Genomic DNA, 11,882 nt, shown 5'->3' on the forward strand with positions numbered 1-11,882 from the left:
ACCTAATCCAAGTATGCGCTTCTTCAGCTAAAGACCTCGTCCGCACAACCATCGGGCAAACCCGGCTACTGATAGCTGAGAGGTTCAAGCAGTTTGAAGGGCTGGTGGATAATTGTGAGTTCAAACGTGGTGAAAAGGAGACAACCTGTACCGACCTGGATGGATTTTGGGATATGGTCAATTTCCAGGTAAGGATTCTTTCTCTCCAGCATTTCCTTTCTTTCCGTATATGCCATATAGGTAACCCCTCTGGGAAACATAACATTTATGGGGAAAGCAGTGAGATGAGAAAGGTGTGGGTTCTCTGGTCCTGGGAATGGATTGTGGTTCAGCTTCCGCCCATAGGTCCTCTTGGCGTTTGAGATCTTTCCAAGCTAAACTCAAGCTCGTCTTGGTTTGCCACTAGAGATAGACATGGAACTCCCGATTTGTGCCAATTTGTTTAGCAACCAAACAGGTGTTTGGAGTTTCCCTTCCCCGCCTCTGCCCGTGGGCACCCACTCGAGAGGCAGCGCACAGAGGAGGCAGGGCAGGGAAGCCAGGCCACTGCCTCCAAGTGGGCGGCTGCCAGCGGAGGCGTGGCTGCGAAGCGCCAAACACCCATTTGGCCACTGGACGAATCAGCACAAACTGCTGAACCCGTGATTTGTGCCCATCTATACTGTACTTACCACGCAACCTAAAAGTTTGGTTTCTTAAAACAAAACCCGGGGTTCTCTGGACAGCAGATTGGACACCCATAGTGAAATTCTCCATTTTGCACCACAGCCTTTGTGGTTTCCTGCTGGCGTGTTTTGTTTTGTCCCCCCCCCCCTCCAGCTGAGTCCTCCATTGCACAAGCATGCAGAAGTGAACTTTGAGGCTTTTGGTCTTGTCTGTGAAGAATGCAGCCGTCTCGCGAATTTTAAACAGTGCTGCGCTTTGGCCGAGCCCTGTCGCTGTTACTCTTTTTTTCCATAGATAGAAGATGTGAATAAAAAATTTGAGAACTTGAAGACGCTTCAGGTGAATGGATGGCAAGCAGTGGAGGATGTCCAGTCCAAAAAGCCTTCCAAGGTGGGAGAGGGTTCTAAGTCGTCCTCCATGGCCCATTTCTGAGGTTCTCTTATAGAGCGGTTAAACAGAAAGCCGACTTAGGATTCCGTTCCTTCCTTCCTTTGGGAACGGAGCCCGTGTCATTCCAGCGGTGGCCACTCAGGGGCGCTGCATCCAGTATGTTGATGCAGTTGGCTCTGGGCCACTTTCCCAAGCCGGTCTTTGCAAAAGCGTCGGCCCCTGTTGAGAGGGAATAATTTATCCTTTAAAAAAATGACTACGATAACACGCTTCCAACGCTGGAGCGTGGGGTGGGGGGCAGATCTGGTTTCTGACTTTCTCTGACTCAATGTCTTTTCCTGGGTTTGTTCTCATTCTAGCCACTCGGAAGAGGCTTCTAATAAAAAGCAGGATCTCTGTTGTTACGTTTAATCTTTGCAAGGGAAAGTTTTTGGCTCTGGAGCTTCTTTCAGAGTTTCGTTCCGTCACAAGGCAAAAGTGGGTCTAATCAACCAAGTTGCTAGACCTCCAGGCAGATAGGTAGCCAGTAGCCTTTCTGGGGCATTCTGGGAACGGAAGTCTAAAGAAGTCACTTTTCTGCCCTCTGTTCCACTCCCCAGCCCCTGATGACATGGCTACGAGAGGGTGGGATTTTATAGTTTTGGCCACCCAAGCGTCTTTGAGCTTGTCTCGTTTCCTCGGTAATTTCCTACCTGGGAGAGGTGGGGTTTGGGAATCACAAGAGCTACTTTTTCAAACTTTTGACTTGACGCCCATCGGAGAAGGACCCGTGCTGTACTTCCTGAGTGTTCGAATCACATCCCATAAACTTGGGAAAACCTGTTAAATCGTCCCAGGCTCAACTTTGCTGTGAAGATGGCTGAGCTGAAAGGAGGGGGGCTTTCCCAGCTGTTTCCCTGAAATAAAGTATTTTATTTTATTTATTTCCAGAAAAAGGGCCCTCCTCCTTTTCCCAGGGCAACGAAGGCAAGGTGTGGGTCTGCCGAAAGGAGAGCAGCCCGTAAGCGCCTGGCCGCCATCAAGGCGGCGGTGAAGAGCAAGATGAAGCCGGAGGGGCCAATAGCAGAGGTTTCAGAACCGGAAAGGCCGGCCTCCGCAGAGACCTTGGTCTTCGACGGAGGGTTCTTCCAAATCGAATCTCCTGCCAAGCCTTTGCCAGGTTGGTCTGGACCTTCTTCTCTTTGAGCCTGAGTTTGTCCTGCGAGTCGAAAAGACTTCTCAGCTTTGGAAAACCCAGTCTTGTTGGTCTTTTACGACTCCTTTTAATCGTCAGAAGCTCGGGGACCCACAGAGCACAGAGAAGGTCCGTTCCTGGATCTCATCTCCCAGAATCCCCTATTTTGGCCCCGTTGGGTGGGAGACACGAGAGCTCTAATCCAAAGAAGTAACGCGAGGAAGCAGTCAGAGAAGAACAAAGGAAACTTCCAAGTGTGAACCACCCTTAACCTTTCGGAAAGGACCAAGGGCTTCTTCTGTTCTGGACCCCATTCCCACACACCCCAGTGGGAATCCAGGTGTTCTGGAGGGCAACCTGAACAGCCTCCACCAACCACGCTCAAGGGTGCAGCATCTTGGGGGGGGGGCTAAAGTCTAAACCAGTAGTTGGGGAAGAGGGTTGTAGAGTCTGAAATGGTTTTGCAGCTGCTGGAGAAGAGTCCCGACGTTGCCTTTGCCCAGCCGTGCCTGAGCCTGCCAAACGATGGATTTTTGCAAAGGGGGTGCTTTTCCCTGGGAAGGACCTGCCTGCTCCAGGACTCTGCCAGTTCCAGCCTCGCTTGAAAGAAGTCCTCCCTCGAAAGTGGAAGGAGTAGAGAGATGGGCACCAACCGGGTTGGTTTGTGGTTCGGTTCACGCGACCCATTTTGCCCAAACAAAATGGAGCACTCAACTTTTTTTCTGCTCGGTTCTTTGCTTTGCTTTAGCAGAACAGATGCCTGCTTTCCCGCTGTTCCCTGCAACCGCCACCTCCCTGCCTGGCCCTACCTCCTCCTCTGCCCCCAGAGAAAGCAGGCCAGCATCCCTTCCAGGAGCTGAGCCGCCTGTCTCTGCCCATGGGCATGCACAGAGGCAGCTGGCCCAGCTCCTGGCAGGGAAGCCGGGCTGCCCTTTCTGAAGATGGTAGAGGATGAGCCAAGACCAAGGGCGTGGGGGGGGGGTGATGGGGGGCAGGATCCCCTCCAACCAGGAGCAAACTGGGAAAACAAACCTATGAACTGGTTCATTTTTCTGGGAGTTCATGTCAGGGGTTGTGGGTGGTAGCCACAAACCAGAACCCATCATGGAACGACCAGTTTTCCACTTTGTGCCCATTTCTACTGTAAAGGCTGAACGCGGCACCTGCTCGTGGACTTGGTAACTGGTGAAGGCTTCGGGACTAGAGCTGCTTCACTCTGTAGCTCCTTGAAATTTTTAGACCATTTCCAAGGCCAGCGACTTCTAGGGATCATTTTTCAGCCCTCCCCGGAAGAGGGTAGCCACGGAGAGCCTGGTCTTTCATGAATTTGTATCATGAATTTTTGAAGCCATCCACACAACACCAACATCAGCTGCTCCCTCTCGGTCAGAAGGCAGCCCAGCAGGGATGGATCTCTTCATTCCAACCTCGTGATGTTTAGCACAAGCTTTAAATACTCCTCACCGCCCACACCTCCACAGCAGTCCAAAGAGATTTAGCACAGAACCCGATGCATTTGCAGTCTGGGAAATCGGGCCTTAGTGGCCTGCCCTCTGCCTCAGGAAGTGCCCGAGGTAAACCATGTCTAGATATTTTTAGGAGCCCATGTTTCCTTTTGACCGTTGCCAACCATTTCCAATGCTTCCTCTCTAGGTTGGACTCCTAGATCGTCCAGCAGGCCTTCCAGGCGGGCCACCCCGAGGTCTGTCACCCGGGCCCTGCTTCAGAGTTGTGCAGATACTTGTGTTGTCCGGCATGGCACCCCAGCACCGTCATTGCCAGGTCTGAATGGATCCGTGGGTCCTCGGGCAAGGGACCTCCTCGAACAAAGGTAGGTGATCCTCACTGACTTGAACCGTTTGTCTGGTGCTTAAAGGACCGTCAGTGTCGGAGGAAGTGGTTTTTACCTCTGTTCCCTTGTCTGCGTGTGGCCCATGGCATAAGAACCGTCCTATGGCATTTAAGGTCCTCAGAGGACGCTCTCCTCTTGGCCCCGTTGCCAGGTCAGGCACCACGTCGGATGGGGCCACAGGGGAGGGCCTTCTCTGTGGCAGCTCCCAGGTGATGGGATGATCTCCCTCGGGAGATCCGGCTGGCTCCCCCCCTCTCCCTTTGATCCTTCCACTGACAGCTAAAGACCCATCTCTCCAGGCAGGCTTTTAACCATCATGATTGAGTCCCTGATACCTCGCTTTTAATTATCTAATTGTATTTTAATTTGCTTATCATTCAGTAATTTTTTATTGTTACATTATTATGTTTTTAATTCTGTTCTTTTTAATATTGTGAGCTGCCTTGGGTTCCCTTTTTGGGAGAAAGGCAGCTTATAAATAAAATAAAGAAATAAAAACAAATAAATTTCCAAGACAGACCAAGGATCCGTCTGGTTTAAACCTTATGTTTGTCAGAGCAGCCAGAGAGGAGTCTTTTAAGTGCTCCCATCCGGGGCAGAAAAGTTGTGGCTTATCTTTGGCTTATTCTCAGAATCTGACATGTAAAATATTCTGCCTGTTCATGCATAAATTCCCATTTGTTCATCAATAGAAGTCTTTGCTTGGGTTTTTTATGCATCCCGAGCCAGAAACCACTATAACATGTGGTAGTTGGGTAGTTTCAGTTCATGACAACAGTCATGGGCTAGCCTTAAAAATAGGGAAATGGTACCAAAAGATGATGTAAAAATAAAGTTTAAGTGATAACAAGCAATTGTGTTAGAAACACACACACACCCCAAATGTATTAAAGTTAAATCAGAGAGCGAGAGAAAACGTCACCCTAAGAACACAGCAAAGTGCCTTGCACTGAATGAGCTCAGCTTGGTCCAGTGGTTCTGAATCCTGGGTCCCCGGATGTTCTTGGACTGCAAGTCCCAGAAGCCCTTGCCAGCGCAGCTAGCGGTGAAAAGCCTTCTGGCTGTTGCAGTCCAAGAACATCTGGGGACCCTAAAGTTGGGAGCTACTGTTCTAGACCCACGTGGGTACTATGGGATCCCTAGTGAGCCAGCGGCTCAGGCAAAAGGGCCTTTCAGCGGGAGCAACGTGGGTTCTGCTTTTTGCCGTACTGCCCCTGCTGAAGACCTAATGCTTCTGTCTTTGGGGGTTTTTCCCCCTGCATCAGACGTTGCAGTACAGATTGAAAGCTAATTTAGCTTGTGCCATAACAGGATTGAATAGAACTTGTCATATAATTCGCACAACCTTGTCCTCCCATCTCCATTCCTCCCCGTGATCCTGCTTGGGCTGATTTCCATTGGTTTAATCTGTTCAGCCATTCATTGATCACTTCTTGCAAGGCCTGTCACGTTTTCTGTTTTCTTCCAGCCCTAAGAAGGGTGTTGCGAGCACCCCGATGCTGGCTTTAATTGGCCCAGCAGAGAGCTGCTTGTTATTTTTTTATGTTGCCTTTCCCTATTGGTCTGTTGTATCTTTGTGCTAATTTGTGGTTCATTCTTGTGACGGTTCATGTAACGTCGTGGGTATTGGTTAAGGGAAAAAGTTTGGGGTGACCTTGTCTAGCCTTTCCCCCTTGTCTCTTTCACACACACCTTCCCTAAGATAAATGTAAAATCATCATCATCATGCGTCATCAAGTCAACGCTGACTTATGGCAACCCTTTTTGAGGGTTTTCCAGGTAGAGAACATTCAAAAGGGCTTTACCCTTCTCTTCTTCTGGGGGCATCCTCGGGATGGTGCAGCTGGCCCAAGGCGACCCAGGAGGCACAAGTGGGGGAATCGAACCCCCACCCTCTGGCACTGCAGCTAGATAACCTCAACCACTGAGCTATCCATCCGGCTTAAATGCGAAAAGTTTAAAATCAAATCTTCCACATTTGCCCATTGCTGTCTTTCCTCTTTTTTTCTCCAGTGACATCCAAGCTGCGGAGGAACCAGGTCTGGCAACAGAAGGCAGAGGAGAAGAAGCTATTGTGAGTAGTGTTTTAATGGTATGTGTAATTGTCGTTAAAAGGATGATTTTATACCACGGACATGAAGCAGTGGGCACATTTGGGTTTTCGAACAGCGCAGTTGAAATCCAGTCGGAGCAGGTCAGAAATACTGTATTTTTTCCATGTAAAAGACTATACTTTTGTCTAAAACCTTTAGACTAAAAATTGAGGGTTGTCTTATACACAGAAGTAAGCTGAGGACAGAACAAAAACAAGTGGAGGGGAAAGCAGGGATCAAAGCGATTCTGCAGCGTTTTGATCCCTTTCCCCCTACACTTGCTAAGCCCCACTCAGATTTCTTAATTTTGAATTAGAAAAGTGGGGGGGGGGGGCGTCTTATACATGGAGGTGTCTTATACACAGAAAAATACAGTACTCCATCTGGCTAAAACCTGGATAAAGTTTTATTTTTCCCCAAACAGCAGTTTGGTTGTCTTTGGATTCAGTGAATCTTTAGCCCTGGGCGCCATTTTCCTATCCTAGACCACATAGCTTGTTCCCCCCTCCCCTTACGCTTTTTGATCTCTCTGTCTCTTCTCTTTCGAACCCCCAGGAGACCCAGAGAGCCACCGGCGACAGCGGGCCCTGTTCAGCCAATGCAGAGCACTTGGGCTCAGCCAGTTTTCAAGGGCTGGAGAGTCCCTCTGTTTTAAATGAAGCCCCAGAAACGATGGCAGAAGTTGGAAGTCCTCTGGAAAATTTGATTGAGAACCACATCCTGTACGGTCCGGAGAAAGGGTCCCAGATGGAAGGAGTTGATTCTTGGACTGCGGAACAGCACCCTCTCGAAGGTGAGTTGAAACTAGGAGATTTCTTCGTTGTGAAGAATCTCTTTGGAGCTGAAAAAATTCTCTTATTTTCGAACTGCATGTTTTTAGATTCCCCCCCCTTGCCACAGCTTTATGTTTCCTGGGAGATAGATATATGTATAGTCAACCCTTGATTTACGAACTTAATATGTTCCGGAAGTCAGTTCGTAAATCGAGCCAGCATTTACCATAGGAATGCATTGAAAACCAATTAATCTGTTCTGGCGGAAGAAAAAAAAGCCCAAAATAAAAATATTTGGAGAAGCAAGCCGGGCGGCTGGGGAGAAATCGGCTCCCTCCTTTCACCCAATGCTGCCACGGCTGCTGACTCCCCTTCGCGCTGGGCCCAGGGACTGATCTCAGCCCGGCGCGAAGGGAGCTCAGCATCGGGTGAAAGAAGGGAGCCTATTTCTCCCCAGCTGCCTGGCTTGCTTCTCATTTGGAGAAGGTTTCAAAGGGCTTCCTCCGACATCGGAGGAAAGCTCCAGAGGCAGGGAGGAAGGGCAGTAAATTCGAACTTCCCGCCAGTTCTCCCTGCCTTTTGGGTTCGTAACTCGATCTGCATTCGCAAGTAGGGTCTGCTACTTGCGATGAGATCGGGTTCGTAACCCGAAATGTTCGCAACTAGGTCCGTTCATAAGTCGAGGGCCCACTGTACTGCTATTGATGCACTGTTGTGTCCCATCTTCAACACATGCTTGTCATTTGTGAGGCTTCGGTTGTTCCTATTAGGATGTGCAACTCTCAAAGCGCTGCGAATGCCAGGTCCCTTCACCTCCATTCATTTCAGCAGGAAGCTATTATTTGCCCAGTGATCTAACCTGTGACTCAGCCCTGCATTAAAATACTGTAAATGTCTTCCTTTTCCAGGCCCTCTTCTTGAGGACTTTTCCAGTGGCGTCGCCTGTGATGATGGAGATACTGATTGCCAGGTAATGTGTTCTTGCAGACGAGTCCACCGGATTGAAACCCAACGGTTGGCATTTATAATGTTTTTCCAATGACTGGCCGAATTCGATAATAAGGGGAGAGGATCCTGGATCGCCCCCCGCAACCAGTCTGGGGAGTTTGGTAAAAGAAGCCATTCAAGCAGGCGGTTTCGAATTTAGATCCAAGAAAACTAGTGAGAAAAACAACTGTGTGGCTTTTTTTAAAAAAGCTTAATTCTGTTCAAGCTGAAATGAAGGGCATTTGCACCATTATATATTTAAAAGTGATTGAGGTCTAGGACCTCAGACATGTTGAAAGTAGATCTTGGCTGGACTTGCCAGTGAATATTTAAGATGCAAATTGATTTTTAACAATCTTTTATTACATAGTCTGCTTCCAGAATGCAAGTTTTCTATTTAGACAATGTGTTTTCCCTGAGGTAATGCAGGTGAGATGTCCAGGATAAAGGAAGGTTTGTGGGTTAGGGGGCCCAGTCCAAGAGCATAAGAAGAGCGCTGCTGGGTGAGGCCGAGGGCCCCTCGTCCAACTCCCTGTATCTCACGGTGGCCCCACTAGATGCCTCTGGGAGCACATTAGACAATGAGATCTCTGTCTTCTGATTCCCCTCCCCTGCATCTGGCATTTGGAGGTCCCTTTCTTCTAAGCCTGGAGATTATACATCCCCATCAGGACTTGTCACCTGCGATGGACTTTTCTGCCAGGAATCTGTCACATCCCCTTTTTAAAGGCGTCTAGGCCAGGTGCCATCACCACATCCTGTGGCAAGGAGTTCCACAAACTAACAACACACTGGGTCAAGAAATATTTTCTTTGGTCTGTCCTCACTCTCCCAACACTCAATTCGAGTGGATGTCCTCTGGTTCTGGTACTGCATGAGAGGGAAAAGAGCTTCTTTCTAGGCACTCAATCCATCCCCTGCATCATTTTAGATGTCTCAATCATGTCCCCCCCCCCCCCCGGTGCCTTTTCTCTAAAGAGCCCCAAACGCTCTAGCCTTTCCTCCTAAGGGAGCTGTCCCAGCCCTGTCATTGTTTGAGTTGCTCTCTTCTGCCCCTTTTCCAGTTCTACTCTGTCTTCTTTGGGGTATGGCGACCAGAACTGTACGCAATACTCCATGTGCAGCCTTACCAGCGTTTTGTATGATGGCATTAGAATGTTGGCTGTTTTCTTTTCAATCCCCTTTTTAATGATTCCTAGCATAGAATTGGCCTTCTTCACTGCCGTTGACCTTTTCATCGAGCTGTCCGCCAGCACACCAAGATCTTTCCTCATCCCTTATTATTTCTTGCCCCAATGTGCATTACTCTACATTTACCAATATTGAAACGCCTTTGCCATTGTGCCGCCCATTCTCCCAGTTTGGAGAGATCCTCCTGGAGCTCTTCACAATCCCTTCTGGTCTTCATCGCCCGGAAAAGTTCTGTGTCATCTGCAAACTTGGCCACCTCACCGCTTATCCCTGTGTCTCCAGGTCATTTAGGAATAGCTTGAAAAGCACCGATCCCAGGACGGATCCCTGGGGCACACCGCTCTTCCCCTCTCTCTGTGGTGAAAACTGCCCATTGACCCTCACTGTCCGTTTCCTGGTTCTCCACCACTTCCCAATCCATCAGAGGACCTGCCCTGTGATCCCCTGACGGTGGAGTTTTCTCAGCAGCCTTTGGTGGAGAAAGTAACTTCTTTCAACCATCAGTGATTAAATGCTGAAGAATTCTGGAAATGCTAGTGGGGGGGAAAACCCAACCTTCCTAAGCACTGGGATGGTGCCAGTTGCGTTGAGGAACACAAGCTTGGTGTAGTGGGGATGCCCTCGCTCCAGGAACGAGTTCACCGAAGGCCATGTATGAATCTTTTTGTGCCAAAATCTTCGCAAAGCAAGGTACCTCTTACCAAAGATTTTGCCCAGCTTGAAAAATAAGTAAGACTTAATGGGATGTGCTCCTTCACATTCAGTTGCCGGAAAAGTTGACAGGGACTAGATCTCTCTGAAGCAATTGTCTGCCACCGGGAGAGTTGGGCGCTTCAATGTGATTTCATGTGACTGCTTTGCCACCTTTAAAGGGTCTCCAACGTGACCGTTCAGTAAACTAAGTGGGGGGCTGTTGTTTTTTTGCTCAAGAACTGATCTCAGCTAATTTGTTCCCCACAGCCAAACCCAGATGCCAGCCTTCTCTTCACCCCGCTCCGGAGCAAAGCCGAGAATCACGTGGGAGCCACTGTGTGCGATGACCTTATTGCGTTTTCTCCCCTTTCACTCCCGGGAGGAGGAAAGGAATACGACGGATTAATCCAGAATTAATACTGGAGGTGTATGAAGCTTGAGAAAGATGACATCCACACACTGAAGGAATTGGAGAAAAGGCTTTCTATTCGCTTTTTATGGATTTTTTGTTCCATTACATCTTTTTAGCTTAGTTTCTCAGAGATGGGGGGGGGCGTCTGCTGGAAAACAGACCTCATTTCTGTGCTGTAGGATGTAAGTGCTAAAGTTCTTCTGTGGCCTGTATTTTTAACTTTCTGTCTTTAGTTATATTGTTTATAAAGAAGTTCCCTCTGAACAGGCTGGACTGCACCTATAGGCGAAACGTTTCAGGTTCCCAAAATTTGTAAATAAAGGTAATCAGTTGGCCAGGAGGGTTTGTGTGTGTGTGTAAGAAAAAAAAAAACTTTTAATGCTTTGACAGATGTTGTCTTTAAAAATGGTCCAGATACCTTAATCTTATTACTCAGATATGATTTACTCCAATATTTGATGGAAATATTAAACTTACATTAAAAGGTTTTGTCTCATGCATGTCTGCTTCTCCGTCTATCCCTCTGGGTTAACATCTTTTTCCCCAGCCAAGAGGGACAGGTTTTAAATTGGAAAATTTACATTACAATGGTGCTTCGCTTAACGAGCACCCCGTTTAACGAAGAATCTGCATAGCGATTTGTTTTTTGCGATCGCAAAAACGATCGCATTGCGATCTTTTTAATGGCAAAAAATTGCTTTGCGATGATCGGTAAGCTGTTTCGCTTACCGATTTTCGCATAGTGATGTTTTTAAAACAGCTGATCGGCGGTTCCAAAACGGCCGCCGGAAAAAATGGCCGCCCGCAGTGTTTTCGTGCCCATTCCTCGCATACCGGGCAGCGAAAATGGCGGCCGTATGGAGGATTTTCGCATAACGGTGAGTTTTAAGTCCATAGGAACGCATTAAGCAGGGTTTAATGCATTCCTATGGGCTTTTTCTTTTCGCATAGGGACGAATCCGGATAGCCACGATTTTTCTGGAACGGATTATCGTCGCTATGCGGGGCACCACTATTTGTTTAAGCCAACAAGTAGCGGGGGGAAAGCCTTCCATCGTCCTTTGATCAGCATGGATTTTGGGAGCCCCGTCTACCTATTCCCGTAGCTACAAAAGATATACTGTATTTTTTGCTCCATAAGATGCACTCCCCCCCCCAAAAAAAGTGGGGAGGATTGTGTGCGTCTTCTGGAGCAAATGGTGCAATTTGTTAATAACACAGTGAGTGTTTGGTTCCCTCTAGTGGTCAGTTTGATAATTACACCTTTTTTACAATGATGATCTGGAAGGATGCTGCCTCAAGCTGCTGGGACTAGGCAAAATGGTGGTGGCTTAACAAACACCCCCCCCCCCCCCGAGCCCATGCCACTGTCATACATGGCTGGGCTCTGTACTCATTAGTAACGCTGGTACTACAGGGCATCCGTAGCTTACTGGACAGCCAGATCACGTGACCAGCCAGACACCGGGGAAGCAGAGAGAGAGAGAGAGAGGAGAGTGCAGCAGAGGAAGGAAGAAGACTCGTCCAGGTACACAGATACTGTAATACAGAGGAATTACTGGCTGGTGACATTAAGGGGCACATATGAATGGCAGTATCAATTAAGGGGCACAGTATGGATGACAATATCAATTAAAAATTAGGTGCGTCT

At 48.4% G+C, this 11,882-nt stretch overlaps 1 protein-coding gene across 2 annotated transcripts in view; it reads left to right on the forward strand.

Moving 5' to 3' along the window:
• DLGAP5 (DLG associated protein 5) overlaps nt 1-10,727 on the forward strand; it is a 28,721-nt gene extending 17,994 nt beyond the window's left edge. The window contains exons 12-19 of one of the 2 annotated variants that reach the window (XM_072986856.2): nt 28-188; nt 961-1,056; nt 1,987-2,215; nt 3,884-4,061; nt 6,096-6,174; nt 6,731-6,968; nt 7,857-7,918; nt 10,087-10,727. In XM_072986856.2, coding sequence (XP_072842957.2) covers nt 28-188; nt 961-1,056; nt 1,987-2,215; nt 3,884-4,061; nt 6,096-6,174; nt 6,731-6,968; nt 7,857-7,918; nt 10,087-10,236 — 1,193 coding nt within the window. In that variant the 3' untranslated portion in view covers nt 10,237-10,727. The remainder of the gene's footprint in view (nt 1-27; nt 189-960; nt 1,057-1,986; nt 2,216-3,883; nt 4,062-6,095; nt 6,175-6,730; nt 6,969-7,856; nt 7,919-10,086) is intronic. The other variant, XM_072986857.2, reaches the window with a different exon arrangement.
• The last annotated feature ends 1,155 nt before the right edge of the window (nt 10,728-11,882 follow it).

The sequence above is a fragment of the Pogona vitticeps genome, chromosome 1 (genome assembly GCF_051106095.1).
Source record: "Pogona vitticeps strain Pit_001003342236 chromosome 1, PviZW2.1, whole genome shotgun sequence".
Lineage (NCBI taxonomy): Eukaryota > Metazoa > Chordata > Lepidosauria > Squamata > Agamidae > Pogona > Pogona vitticeps.